Consider the following 14018-nt stretch of genomic DNA (forward strand, 5'->3'; position numbering starts at 1 on the left):
ATCAGAAAAATACCAGGCGCCCCAGTTACAATTATGGTCTTAAGAGGGTTAAATATTGTTTAAATATTTTATGCTTTGTTTCTTTGGAAAGTAACTGATTTCCCCCCCCCCCCCCCCTTTTTTTTTTTTTTGTAGTCCAGCCTCGGTTTTCCCCCACATATTCTCATTTGGATTAAAGCCTGGACTTTGACTAGGCGATTCTAACACGTGAATATGTTTTCATCTAAGCCCTTCCATTACAGCGCTGGCTCAACGTTCAGTGGTGAAAGTTGAACCTCTTATACAAGGTCCAGTCTTTTGGTGCCTCCAAGATATTTTCTACCAGAACTTCCCTGTGTTTAACCACCTGAAGTCTGACCAGATTCGCTGTTCCTAATGAAGAAAATCCAGATGACAGCAGAAGGAGTTTAAATTCTTCAGATGGTGTGTGATGGTGGGTGATGTGCAGATTCAGTTTTTCTTCCAAACTAAGTTAGTTTTACTCTGTTTAATCAGACCAAAACCCCTTCTTTGATTGAAGAGTAACCAAATATAGAAAATTAAGGTAAATTTTCTTTAGTTATAGTGTTGTATAATTATTGTGCTTCCTTAAATTTTATGTGATTTTGTAAAATGTATGTTAGTGGGAAGTTGGATATCATTTACATATTTGAAATAAATACCACAAAAAGTATTAGTATTTTTGCAAGGCCATGGATGATATAATGTTTTAGAAATTGCATAAAATGTAGTGAAATAAATTAAAATAGAGAAACTATTTGGTTAAGTATCAGTGAAGTTACATCCTATAACCACAGACTTGCATAATACTTGCATAATTGCTAATCTAATCCTCTTTGCAACCAGTGCGGTTTAGAAAGGTCTCCTTTGTGTGACTCTTTACCTTGTACCACTGTACTTTAGGTGTGGGTCTTCCTGTGATGATGGCCATGAATGTTGCTGGTTGCCCAGGTTCGACACACAGATCCTCAGCAGGAACCTGGACCGAAGGAGGAGCTGAGAAGAAAGCTGTATCAGTATTTATTAATGCAACAATTTATTGACTTAATTCTGCATTGAAAAATATAAACTACCATCTGTTATTTCGTGCAAAGCCTCTGAAATATAGATCTCTTCTTCTTCTTCTTCTTCCAGATAACATGAAGATTGCTGTACTGGAGATGGGTGAACATCCACAACAGTGCTGTATCTGGTATTGAAGATAGGCAAAGATGCACAGAATGTGATTGGCTCAAAGTACTATACTAAATATCACTTTTAAAAAGTCTAATAAACATGGACAAAAATTATTATAAGGAAGCAAAAATCTTGTCGGTTTTGATCGGTCAGCTCTACATAAGACAAGTTGAAAGACAGAAGGTTCCCAAACATACATACATTTAGATAAAATTAGTTAAACTCACAATAACATCAGCAAGCACAAAATCAATATATTTTCTTGAATTTCTATTAGAGCAACCAATAATGTTAACTGTAACCTTGGTTAATTTATTAGCATAAAAATCACTTCTTGGTGCAAACATTTTGAGAACATGCAAAGACTGCTGTGAAGGTTCAGTAAAAGAGTCTAGAAAAATAACCCTTTGTTGTGAGGAGCACAGACTCTAGAGCTAATCATATATAATGTCATCCTCATTATTGTTCGTATGAAGAAAGATTAGCGTGAACACCAGTACACCGATCCTTTTTCTAATCTCATTATCTTGATGAGGAGCAGTTATCGTGGTAAAACCTGCACTGCCACAATGCTTTAATAAGGTTAGCAGTTGCTAATGCTCAGTTATTTAAAATGGTGAAACACAGTCCATGCAAATTATAATTAAAAAAAAGCTTACTGCTCAGAAGATCCAGGGGGAAATTGTGTATTTGCAATAGAAGAAGGGCTGAAATCAGTCTGCAGCCATTTCTTAACAATGGCAGTGGACCAGGCCTCTGAGTCAGCTTCTAGAAAAACCAAAACACCAATTAGAGAAACTTTCAAATTAAAGATTAATAAATAATTTGAGAATTTTGTATTTTATTTTATTTTTTTTTACTAAAAGTGGAAAAAATTATTTTCTAGAAAGTACATTACCTTACAATCCAGGAACAGCAAACACCCAGTTTGTCTTACCTTGAAGAGTCAGGGTTTTACCCATCTAACCCACCACATCAACAGGACATGATCACATGCCCACTCCTGCACGGGCAGGAAGGATACACTCGCCCAGCACATGACCATCTTGTAGGAGTGGAGAGTTAGCTGGGCATGCGTTGGCAGGAAGAGAAAGGGAGTGTTGAGTGGTTATTGGTTATCATGAGTGTGATGACTTTCATGGAACAGTCCATGTGAGGAACCCCCTGCTTTGGGACCAGTGAAGGGAAAATGGGAACCATCATGTAGGTTATAGACAATGGGAAGACAAACAAATATGGTATGAAAAATACAAAAGTACAATTCACTTAAATTCCGATTAACCGATTTATGACCGGCTACACAAAAACACTGACATGAAGTTTCAATATTATCCTGTCCGCCACTAGCTTTTGGCACCTTCAGTCTGCTGATCGTTGCATATAAACACTGCAGTAGGAACACATACTGTTACAATCCATGCCCTCTGTGAAAAGTGAAAACATGATGAAAAACATTGAACACCCCATACAATACATTTAGCAATGTCTGTTGTGGATGTTGGGGAACACAGTATGAATTCTATCATGAATGATACCAACTAGATCCCACATATTATGGCTAGAGGGAAGAGAGGTAAAGGTGCAATGGTTACATTTAATGTTTCCTTCCCAAAATCAACATTCTGCCTGCAAAAAGTTGTATGTGTTAATTACATGCATATGTTAGCTTCCACACAATGGAGAAAATTTACAAAACACAATAATCTGCTCTCTTTTTTGCAGTATTTGTTACATGAACTGCTTTGCACTGATTGGTTTCACAAATGCATACGTGAAAAAACCAGGTGGCATTATTCAAAATGCAAAGCACTTTGCTATAGCTGAAATTTATGCACATATAGATGAGAAGACTTACACCTAAATGTATGCTTAGTGTTTCATTTAAGTGCAGGAAACTACATCGTTACATGGTAAATATTTGTGTGTCATAAAGGTTATTTGTGGCTGAGTTCATTAACAAATATGAGTAACTAAACGTACTAAAGAGCCTACCAGACATTACTCTTGATAACAATCAATAGTTAGGACTAGACATGCACCAAGAAATTGGGTGGTAGCTGGAATTAGACAATTTTCAAGTTGATTGTCTTGGATTAGTGATCCGCCAAGTGGTAAAACATCAGAAGAAGATATTTTTTCCAGCAAAATTATCTCGGATACAAACAGCTAGGACTAGTGGACCAACACTTTTCAGGGTAGGAATGGTACAGAGAGAAGAAAACTCAAAGCTAGATATCTTCAAGAGCGGTATTGTGTTTTATGAATAATCTTCTGAAAGCTCTTTAGATCTTGAGAATAAAAAAATCTAAAATCCCTAAAATAGTTGAAAGCTCTATATACCATTATGATTGGTGCATGCATTGTATTTTAAATCAAATGCTACGCAGGTTGCACCCTGTGCCATAATAGTTTGGAATCTAGTCAAATGGTAGCTGGAACTATGTTTGATGAAAGAGTGTATGAAATACGGGTGAAAAAAAATGTAAGTATGTGAGTAATATTTCAAGATACAGCACACTTCATGGAGTTTATGAATGGTAGTGCTCGGAAGATACTGACCAGGCCAGATTTATGGATATTGTAAAGAGATGTCACATAATGTGATGGAGAAAGGGTGATAATGTTGGAAGTAAAACTTGGTAATGGTATGTGCTTTAACCCTTTGGAAACGCAGCTAATCTGCTAAAAGGATAAACCACACATATGAAAACGCTGTCATGGGTTTTCACATATGTGTTGATTCCAGTGGCTCGGACAGTCCTACCTTTGACAGGTAAGTCCTTTGATTGGTCACTCTCACTTTCAGCTGGCGGTACAAAGGCAGGACAAAGACCTGCTTTGCATTTGACACAGCCGAGTTCATTCCAAAGCTAAGGAAAAGAAAACATTTGACAAGGAAGTGACACTGTCTGTTTTAATACTATTCACTCTCCACTAGTATAAGTAAAGGAGAAATGTGTTTTATACCTCACACTCATACTGTCCGATATCTGCCTCTGTTGCTCCGATAACTGTGAGAGACAAGATTCCACTTCGGGCGTCGTTCACAATGGAGTATTTATTGCTGTCAGTCAGCTCCTTGTCATCTTTCAACCACCTGCAGGCAGAATAATTTCTGCTGTCAGCAGACACATGGCCATCAGCTGTGACATGTAACATGATTATCTCTGTGTTTTGCCATACCTGATTCTTGGTAAAGGGGTTGTGAGAGTGGAACATGAAAACTGGATCTCCTCTCCGTCAATCAGACACACACTTTCTAGTCGGCTCACAAATCTGGGTGGAGCTGGAGAAAAGGACAAAGTGAACGTAAATAATTTGAAAAGAAACAGCTAGATATGGGGTAAGAACCACATGTCGGTAATATTTGACCTGGCATTTGTCAAGGTAGAAAAAATGGAGTGGTAAATACAGCATAATTGTACTACAGGTACAAGTAGCCAAATTGCATTGATTGCTTACAAAGGGCCTTGCAAAAGCATTGCATTTCTTGAACCTCTTCACAGTTTGTCATGTTACAATTACAATTTACACGTTACATGTTACAGTTTACTCACCTTGCACCACCACCTTAGCCAGAGTGCCAGCATTTCCCACAGAGCTGGTTGCATAGCACATGTACTGACCAGAGTCCTCTGCTGTAAGGCAGTCCAGGACAAGACTGCATGTTCCTGACCGGTCAGCTGAGATGATGTGCCGTGGGTCATCCTCCAAAGGAAGACCATCTGTGAAAAAAACAAATCAAACTTCACCCAGCAAAGCAAGAGTTGTTTACGAAAGGTTAAAATATAAAAAAACTATTTGGAAGTTTTAAAGATGTGGCCCACATTTGCAACCTCTAAACTGTAAATACTTCAAGAAGAAACTGAAGAAATGCAAACCTTTGATCCAGCTGACCACTGGTTTTGGAAATCCCAATACTCTGCAGGTCAGTTTGATTGTCTGTCCAATTTGTGTTGAGCAATCACAAAGCAGAGACTCAAACACTGGAGGGCCTGATGATAGATGATGACATAAACAGATAAATGCTCAATAATTAAAAGCTATCAAAACCTCCCCACTTTTATTTGCTGGCTTGCTAACATTTCTGAAGAACATAGGAAGACCTACAGTTATTGCTGAGGCTGGAGCGTTGCTGCAGCTCCTTCAGATCTTTCAGCCAGGACAGCTTAACCAGAGTGGAGTTGCTCTGCAAAGTGTAACGCCGTATAGAGCCTCTGTGCTCATGCCACAAACCCCAGGACCTGTCTTCTCCTGCCACTGTTTCCTTTATTTCCACATCATTCAGCTGGGCAAGTTGTTGAATCAAAAACACCAAAGTAAAATGACAGCAGGCACATTTGCACCATGGTGAAAATTTGCTTCACCAACAATGGAATACTGTGCCGGAAAGAAGGCAGATGTGCTGATCTTACCTTCATTTTGTTCTTAAAGCTGTAAGTGTCTTGATTCATGCTGCCATCTCTCTTCACCCTACACAGTACAATGCATTCCTTAAAGAGAAACACTTGTCTCTGATGCCCTCTAGAGGTTGTTTTCACTTCTGGAGATTCCTCCCACACTGTGAAGACTCCCTAAACAGGTAAAAAAAAAATCACAGTTTAGAGACAATTGCACCGAATATTCTGATATTATAAGAAGAAGTAAGTGCTTCAAAACAAAGACACGTTAGTGTGGAAGCATGTAAGTCAAAGATTTTTATTTGAACTGCTACTCTGCCTTGGAATCGGAAAGATTTGTATGCTTGAAGAAAGCAAAGTTTTGACAACAAAACTCTCACTAAAAATAATGTTTAAAACCCAAAAAACAAACATAGCTGTCTTTTCTACTTACCTGTCGTACAGGCTCACCCAGAGCAGTAAGAGGAGCTGGATAGTTTTCAATCAGTGATACTCGATGCAGGTTGTCTGATCTCCAGGGCAAACAGGACACCACGGAGAAGGCGTCCTCCAAAAGGTAGCAGCTCTGGCCACTCTTTGCTTTGTTCTTGATCAGCTCCTGACAATCAATCAATAACTGGTTAAAATTGGTGAAAGCAGAAATATGACTTTAAGAGCTTGTATTGTATATAAAGAGTTTCTAACAATAGTCCATGTTTTTCCCATGTCTTTTCCCCCAGAGTTTTAATTTTTTATTCAGCACATGTTGATGGAGGATTTTCTGGATGGATAGATACCGTATGCTTTATTATAACATTTCCATTAAATACCTAAATCAAACTGTAACCGACTGCAAATATTGATAACCAGATAGTCATCTTCAGCCTTGTGTCCAGCTATGCTGTAGTACAGCAGCTAATGCAGTACGATCTTAAATCCCCTTTGAAAGATAAATAATTAAAGTTTTCTGCATCACAGAGGTTCAAAAGCTTGGTACCTTCAGTAAAGCCTGGTAGGTTTGAATCCTCTCTACTGGTTGCTGCAGGAAAGTAAGGACATCCATAATAGGGACATCACCAGGCTTCTCAGGTGCTGCTATCTCCTGAATGATCATTGACAAGAAATAAACATTAGGTTGGTGCAATAAAGCTCTCTTTCTAAACTTTAAGTCTTGTGAACAGGCATGAAGAGATTCAAAAATTACTTTGAAGTATTGCTGAACAGCCTTGTCACTGACGCAGGCCTCCGCTTGTGCTTGCCCCACCATGTAGTGAAGGTACTTTTCAAAATGTTCAGCGTGCTTGATTAAATACATGGCAACATCATCATCTGTAACGCAGCCCCTCAGGCCAGGGAGGATGGAACTGAAAGTAAATGTATTACTGAGGACTGTATTATGGCATTTTCTTTAAAAAAAAAAAAAGTGATCCCAATAATATTAGAAGAAGTATGGAGATCTGGTTCTGTTACCGTTCATGTAAACCGACAATGTCTTTGATGTTCCTGAAGATGATTTCTTTCTGATTGAGGATGTTAATGGGGACATGGTGGCTACAGTCCAGATGGTTGAGCTGGTGAGTGATAAACATCTTCATTGCCTTTACAAACTCCTCTTCTCCATCAATCAAGCCTTGGATCAGCTGACTAAAGATTTCAGGAAGTACAGAAAAATTGGAAGTGATGCACTGAAAATTCTAGTTTGATCTAGGTCCAGTAAATTCTGATCACAAATGTCACAATATCAATGTGTCATGAAAAATATGAAGAACAGACCTCAGTTCTCTCCTGTACTCTTCCCCTGTAGACCCAATTCCATCGAGATCTTCCTGAGCAACTCTCCTTTGTGGGAAGGTTTCCTGTTGGAAATGATAGCCAGGTATTTATTTATCATAAAACCCTCTCATGTCTGTGCTGGTAAATGAACAAAATTGAGGCATATATAAAATGTGTTCATGTACAGTTGATACCAGATATTTTCATGAATAGTACAACATTTCATCTCACTGTCTGTCATTAGATAAGACAAATTCAAATCGAAATTCAAACTTCTGAAAAGCTTGTAGAAGGATACCAAAAATGTTTGGCACACAGTTCAGGAAATTGAACCAAGCGATAAGGAAATTAATCTAAACATCTGAATTTGAGAACAGCTATAAAAATGTCTAAAAATCTATCTCTGAATTTTCTTGCAATCCTATCTGAAGGGTGTAGTCTGGCTTCATGTCAAATAGTTATATGGTTTATGTAGAGTTCAACTTTACATATAAACTTAAAACTACGTAGATTCACCAACAATATTTGTACAACTTACTTTTCTCTTCTTTTCCAGATAGGCAGGACACAGCCATCCCTGCCGAGAAGGGTTGGTTTTGGTTGGTTTGGTCCTCACCAACCATCTGTCAGGATGAACAGAGTCCAGGACCTCCACAAACTGACCCTCTTTCAGAATAAAACTGTCCTTACTTCCAATATTAGGACTGCAGTCGGCACGAGCTACATATATTTCAAATATCTGAAGAAGGAAACATTAAGAAGGTTAGACTTTAATGGTAAGATAATTTTACTAATCTGATAATGACTTAATTAAATCAAACTTGCAAAAAATATGATTAGAATGTAAAATGTACCTCTCGTCTGTCCTCTTCACCCTCTGACTCAGATCCAGACACAGTACTTGTTAAAGGCGTGTGGGATCGATGGTGCTTTGGAGATGCTGTTCTTAGCTTAATATCATGAGTTCCTTCAAATTAGAACAAGGGGAAACCTTATTTTAGTAGCACAGTAAATAAATCTGGCTGTAGAAAAACAATAGTAAGATGGAAAGAAAGATTGCTGTATGCATATTTACATAAACATATACAGCATTTTTATGTAAAAGGTGATGGATTAATAATGAGCAGACACAAATATTTGTTAATCTAATCTGTACAGTTTCTGAAAAAAACAAACAATGGTTTGGATTTGGAGAGACTAAAGATCTTGCATTAAATGTAACAAAAAAAGCCAAGCAAAATGATCCAAAATGCCTACATGTTTGTTCAAAAGTATGTTTTTTTTCTTTTGTTTGTTTGTTTGTTTTACCTTAACCGTAAGCAGCTTCAGGTCAACAAAATCTGTTTCTAAAGTTATTGGCTCACTGGTGACACTTAGTGGCCATGCTGGGAAACTGCTACTGATGTGTAACATTTGTAGCTGAGAAATAAATCTGAATGTTTTACCAAGAAATATCATTAAGACCACTCCAAGCATAATGCATTTCACATGTGAAACAAATAATTTTATCAACAAAAGAGTCTACAATTTTTGTATTTTGGGATAAGTTTCCCTATTTATTTATTTTTTTAATATTCAATGTATTATAATTGTACATTTCAAAATGTACAATTCTTTTTGGAATATTTTTTTGTACTCTGTCCCAGCAATTAAAAACACAAATTTATGGAATAATTTTGCTGACCTTTAACATTCAGCAGTTTCATAGGAGGTTTCGGAGCAGCTGTTTCTTCGTTATTATCCTTTGGCTGCATTGTGTCAGCAGGTTTTGGTACTTCCCTGATAAAATATCAATAAAGACCAGTTCAGTTTCAGGAGCACAACATTCAAGATGAGCATTAAAATGTAGGGACAATGTAAGGAGAATTACCTTGGTGCCACTGGAATAGTCTCAACAGGCTCCATTATATCTGGAGCTGTGTCATACTCTGAGGGACTTGACACTGTTAAAGGTAGAAAGTTGACAATGTATAGTGATAGCCCTGGTTTGTGCTTATAACTAAAAACCAAATGTGCAACTTACAGGAGCTGACAGCAATGAGTGAAGATCTTCTCTCTTCCAGGAGTGTTTGATTGTTCTGTTCTGTCAAGATGTAGGCATCCCACAGGGAAACATTCACACTTTCTACATAATTTTCAGCATCTGCAATTGGAGCTAGCTCTGCTTGACTCTGAGTCAGGCTTTGAGTCTGTGTCACGTCCTGGGTGTCAGGCTTCTGTGGAGCAAGCTGCAAAGGAGTTATGGCCGCTAGTGGTGGGTGTACAGGCTTCTGGACTGCAGGAACAGGTTGCACAGTCTTCACTACGGTTATGTTTCCATTGTAGGAGGTCACACCAAACTTATTTGCCACCTCACAGGTATAAACTCCGCTGTCGCTGCTGTTCAAGTTTTTAACCACGAGTGTGCATTCTCCGTTTTCTGTTGTTTCAACCCGGCATCGAGGATCATTTATAACATGGTGGCCATTTTTCAACCAGCGCACAGTGCTGGGTCTTCCATCCACAGCACACTTTAATGTAAGTGTACCATGAAGATCTGCATTCTGGTTCTTGAATACCTCCTTAAAGACCGGTCGCATGTCCTTGCGAGCTTTGTAGCCTTTGAATGCTGCCTGGATCTTAATGGCAGCTTCTTGCATTTCGGGTTCATCCTCTATGTTGATGTCAGTCTCCAGAGGAGACGGTTCTGGTGGCTGGATCTCCTGGATAAGTTGCTGTCCTGTTTGTCTCTCGGGAACAGCAGGTTGGAAGTGGTTAGGAGGGAGCTCAGTTAAGGCCTCTGAGAAAGTTTCTTCTTCAGAAATGTAGAGCAGAGCAATGTCGTCTTCCATTTTAGTCGATTGTGTTTCCTCCACTCTTCTTATTGGCTCAACAGCCAGTTTAATTTCAGGTTCTTTCTTAATTGGTTTTACTGGTTGTTTTACTGGTTGCTTAAGTTTATCTTCTGCTTCACTATCAGTTGTGATAGACTTACTTCCTTCTAACTTTAAAATTTCTTCAACGTCTTTCTTCAAAGGCTTTTTTAGTTGTTTGTCTGTCTTCTCCTCAGGGGACTTTACTCCAACACTTTTAGGCTGTACATCATCTTGATCTGTCTCTGTGTCCCGTGACTCATGTATTTCCATTCCTATTTTTATCTTACTCTTTCTCCTCTCAGGTGGCTTCGGAGGTGCAAATTGAAGGATTTCATCTGCCTTTTCTGGCTCTTCTATTGATTGCTGGTTTGCTCTGGGCGTTTGTGTCAATACCTTCTCTGTGAACTCTTGCCCATTTTGTCTCTCTTTATGATCTTCAAAATCTTTAAGGAAAGTCTTGATTAGTTGAGGAATTGTTTCCTCTGTTTGATTCATAATAGACTTGAGTGATTGCTCTCCATATGCTACCTTTGCCTTAGATCTTACTGGTGGTTTCAAAGTCTCCTCTTCTGTCTTTCCTACTTCACCTTTGATTTTTGAAGGTTTGACATCTGTTTTTATTTCTTTCCCATTAAGCTGCTCTTGTACATGTTTTTCATCCTGACTGTTTCTCCAAATTGTTGTTGGTTTTTGAGCTATTTTCTGTTTAACTTCATTTGCTTCTTCTGAAGTGTTTTCTTGTTGTTTTAACCCCTTTTCAGTTTCACATCCCTTTTCTGTCTCTTTCAGTTCAACCACTTTGTTACCCACAAGCCTTTCTGACTGATTTACTGGAGGGATGACTTTAACAAATTTTCCTACATTCCCTTCTGGTTGTCTCTTTTCCATAAGATCATTTTCGGTACCCAGAGGTGAAGCTGGCTTTTCAATCCTCCTACCAGCCTTATAATCCTTCTCTGGTAGCTGAACTATCTTAACCTCTTTCTTGTGCACTTCACTCCCTTTGTCTTCACTCCTCTCCACTTTTGTTCCATTCTGAGCAACATCCAAGTTTTCTACTGGAGATCTTTTATGTTGAACACCCTCTTGGACTTCATTATTCACATTCTGCACAGACACCTTTATGGCAAAAACTTGCTCTGTGTCTTTTTCGACAGAAGTAATAGATGCTTTCCGATTTGTCCTCTTCTTGGGCTCTGGGGGAATCTGGTTGGGATCTGGAAGCTTGGGCTTTTCATTTTCTGAAGCGGGAGCTGGTTTAGGGATCGTACTTTTCATCTGCGCCGATGCTGTTCTAGACTTTTCCTCTGATGGAGGTGTTGGTGCTTCACAGAAGGAAAAATGGTATTAACATTATAAGAGTAGTTATTCAAGATTAAGTAAAAAAAAAAAAAAAAAAAAAGGATACACACCTTTTATTTGTACTGTTGCAGACGTTTCTGCATTTCCGGCGTGACATGAGTAGCTACCACTGTCCTCTGAACTGATCTTCCTGATGTTAAGCTGCAGGAAACAGCCGTCTTGTTTCATCTCATACTTCTCGCCGGCTCTCAGAGGCAGATTATCCTTCTTCCACAGAAAAGCCACTCCAGGTTTGGATAACTCACAGGACAATGAGGCTGCACTGCCAACCTCTGCCTCTACACTTTGTAATTCTTTGATGAACAATGAAGCAAGTTCTAAGGGGATTGAAAGGAAACATATATTGTACAGCATCAAATAAGGGAGTAATACATTTTCAGGGCTTCATTTTTCTTGTGTACTGTACATTCAGTAGTCTGTCGTTACCAAAGTTTCTTTGACGTCTTTCTTCAAGGCGTCGAAGAAGACGTCTTCGACGTCTTTTAGAGCAACAACTGTCTTACTAAAGCACTATTTTCTATCTTGACATGTACATTGGCATCAGCAAAATGCATGTTATGCAATTAAGGATCAACTCCTCCCACATTGTTGAAATATTTGTGGTGCTTTTCATGTGGTTCCGGTGTGATCAATGCATGTATAAAAGGATCACAGTGTTCAAGCTCTAGAACAGGGTACTATCTTGTATTTTTTCCCCATTTTTATGAATGAAATGCTCTGTGAGTGCTATAAGTGGTTAGATCATTTTTATCAACTGACGTCAGTTCAGGAATCCGACAAGCCAATGTGAGTGATTATTCATCAGAACCAGCAGCTCATTTCCATTGTGTTGCATGAGATTGATGTTGTGTTTGTCACTGATGTCATATTTGAGTAGTAGTTGTGGAAATGCTGTAGCAGTGGCATATTTGTACAGTAACTGGCAGATATGGTATACTGCTGCAGTAATTTCTGACACACACTATGTTTGAGAAGCACTGATCCTAAGCTAAGTCGATGCAACCAACAGATTGAGAAAAGCATATTTTATAAATAATTGATAACGAATGCCCAAAGTTAAAATAAACACACCTTTAACTGCCACATTTGCAGTGCTTTCTCCGCTCCCTGCTTGGCATGTGTAGCTGCCACCGTCCTCAAGTTTGAGATCTTTGATGTCAAGCTGATAGAGTCGACCATTTTGTTTCATCTCATGCTTCATGCTGGCTCTCAGTGGCAGCTTGTTTTTCTTCCACAGCACTGAAACTCCAGGTTTGGAAAGTTCACAGCACAATGAGATCATGTCTCCTACCTCAGCATTCATATTTTGTAACTCCTTGATAAAGTACACAGGACATTCTGTAAAACAAAAAATATATATATATCATTTGGGGTGTCTTTGTTAGGATACAAATGACTTTGTTGCTTCAAACTGTTTCGTTACAGACCTTTCACAGATAATGTTGCAGTTGTCTCTGCATTCCCTGCTTGACACGAGTAGCTGCCGCTGTCCTCAGGTTTCAGGTCTTTGATATGTAGATAAAGGATGGAACCTTCTCGTTTCATCTCATACTTCTTACTGGCTCTGAGTGGCATCTTGTTTTTCTTCCATTGCACAGACGCTCCAGGTTTAGACACTTCGCAGCATAAAGACGCTGCTCCACCTTCGTCAGCCTCCATGCATACTAGCTCTTTCTTGAAGAAGGGAGGAAGTTCTGAGAAAATATGCCAGAATTTAGATTTCTTTCTTAATACTAAAAAACATTTGGACCATCTGATAAAACCATACATTGCACAGTAAATACACGCGTGGAGGCTTTACTGAGTTAACAATGTTGTTGTTGGTTTTACAACCTTTCACAGTCACAGTTGCTGTAGCCTCTGCAGCTCCAGCTTGACATGAGTAGGTACCACTATCCTCAGGTGTGAGATCCTTGATGTAAAGTTGGAGGAAGCAGCCATCATGCTTCATCTCATACTTCCTGTTTGCTCTCAGTGGCAGCCTGTTCTTCTTCCACTCTATTGATAGCCCAGGCTTGGATACCTCACAGCAAAGGGATGCTGTCCCTCCCTCCTCAATGGTGACATTTTTCAAATTCTCCTTGAAAAATGGGGGAAGTTCTGAGAAGATAAGCAATACATAAAGATCCAGCTCTGGCATAGCAGGAAAAGCCAGCATTACATTGCTTTGCTCTGAATGAAGTTTATTCCTGCAGTATTTAAAAAGCAGTTTACCAAACTAACAAACCTTTTACTGAGACAGTGGCACTAGTCTCTGCTTCTCCTGTTTGGCAAGTGTAGCAGCCACTGTCCTCCGGTTTGATCTCCTTGATGTTAAGCTGTAGAAAGCAGCCTTCCTGCTTCATCTCATACTTCTTATTGGCTCTCAGAGGCACATTGTTCTTCTTCCACTGAACAGAGACTCCAGGCTTAGAAACCTCACAGAAAAGCGAGGCTGTATCCCCTTCGTCTGCCTTTATGTTCTGCAGATCCT

General features: G+C 39.0%; 1 protein-coding gene across 1 annotated transcript in view; it reads right to left on the reverse strand.

The window, feature by feature from the left end:
* Positions 1 to 13984, reverse strand: part of LOC106936984 (obscurin-like) — a 26699-nt gene extending 12715 nt beyond the window's left edge. Inside the window, exons 1-25 of the mRNA XM_015018250.1 lie at positions 13773 to 13984; positions 13379 to 13645; positions 12973 to 13239; positions 12617 to 12883; positions 11596 to 11862; positions 9352 to 11508; positions 9199 to 9271; positions 9013 to 9107; positions 8183 to 8295; positions 7867 to 8067; positions 7329 to 7411; positions 7026 to 7199; positions 6760 to 6919; positions 6553 to 6657; positions 6010 to 6174; positions 5592 to 5750; positions 5287 to 5464; positions 5058 to 5171; positions 4734 to 4901; positions 4360 to 4462; positions 4144 to 4273; positions 3941 to 4046; positions 1836 to 1944; positions 1074 to 1189; positions 884 to 996 (exon numbers count right to left, since the gene is read on the reverse strand). Coding sequence (XP_014873736.1) covers positions 884 to 996; positions 1074 to 1189; positions 1836 to 1944; positions 3941 to 4046; positions 4144 to 4273; positions 4360 to 4462; positions 4734 to 4901; positions 5058 to 5171; positions 5287 to 5464; positions 5592 to 5750; positions 6010 to 6174; positions 6553 to 6657; positions 6760 to 6919; positions 7026 to 7199; positions 7329 to 7411; positions 7867 to 8067; positions 8183 to 8295; positions 9013 to 9107; positions 9199 to 9271; positions 9352 to 11508; positions 11596 to 11862; positions 12617 to 12883; positions 12973 to 13239; positions 13379 to 13645; positions 13773 to 13890 — 5808 coding nt within the window. The 5' untranslated portion in view covers positions 13891 to 13984. The remainder of the gene's footprint in view (positions 1 to 883; positions 997 to 1073; positions 1190 to 1835; positions 1945 to 3940; positions 4047 to 4143; positions 4274 to 4359; positions 4463 to 4733; positions 4902 to 5057; positions 5172 to 5286; positions 5465 to 5591; positions 5751 to 6009; positions 6175 to 6552; positions 6658 to 6759; positions 6920 to 7025; positions 7200 to 7328; positions 7412 to 7866; positions 8068 to 8182; positions 8296 to 9012; positions 9108 to 9198; positions 9272 to 9351; positions 11509 to 11595; positions 11863 to 12616; positions 12884 to 12972; positions 13240 to 13378; positions 13646 to 13772) is intronic.
* Between the last annotated feature and the right edge of the window lie 34 nt (positions 13985 to 14018).

The sequence above is a fragment of the Poecilia latipinna genome, unplaced genomic scaffold (assembly GCF_001443285.1).
Source record: "Poecilia latipinna isolate Pla-1442-1.1 unplaced genomic scaffold, P_latipinna-1.0 Scaffold2257, whole genome shotgun sequence".
NCBI classification, from domain to species: Eukaryota; Metazoa; Chordata; class Actinopteri; order Cyprinodontiformes; family Poeciliidae; genus Poecilia; species Poecilia latipinna.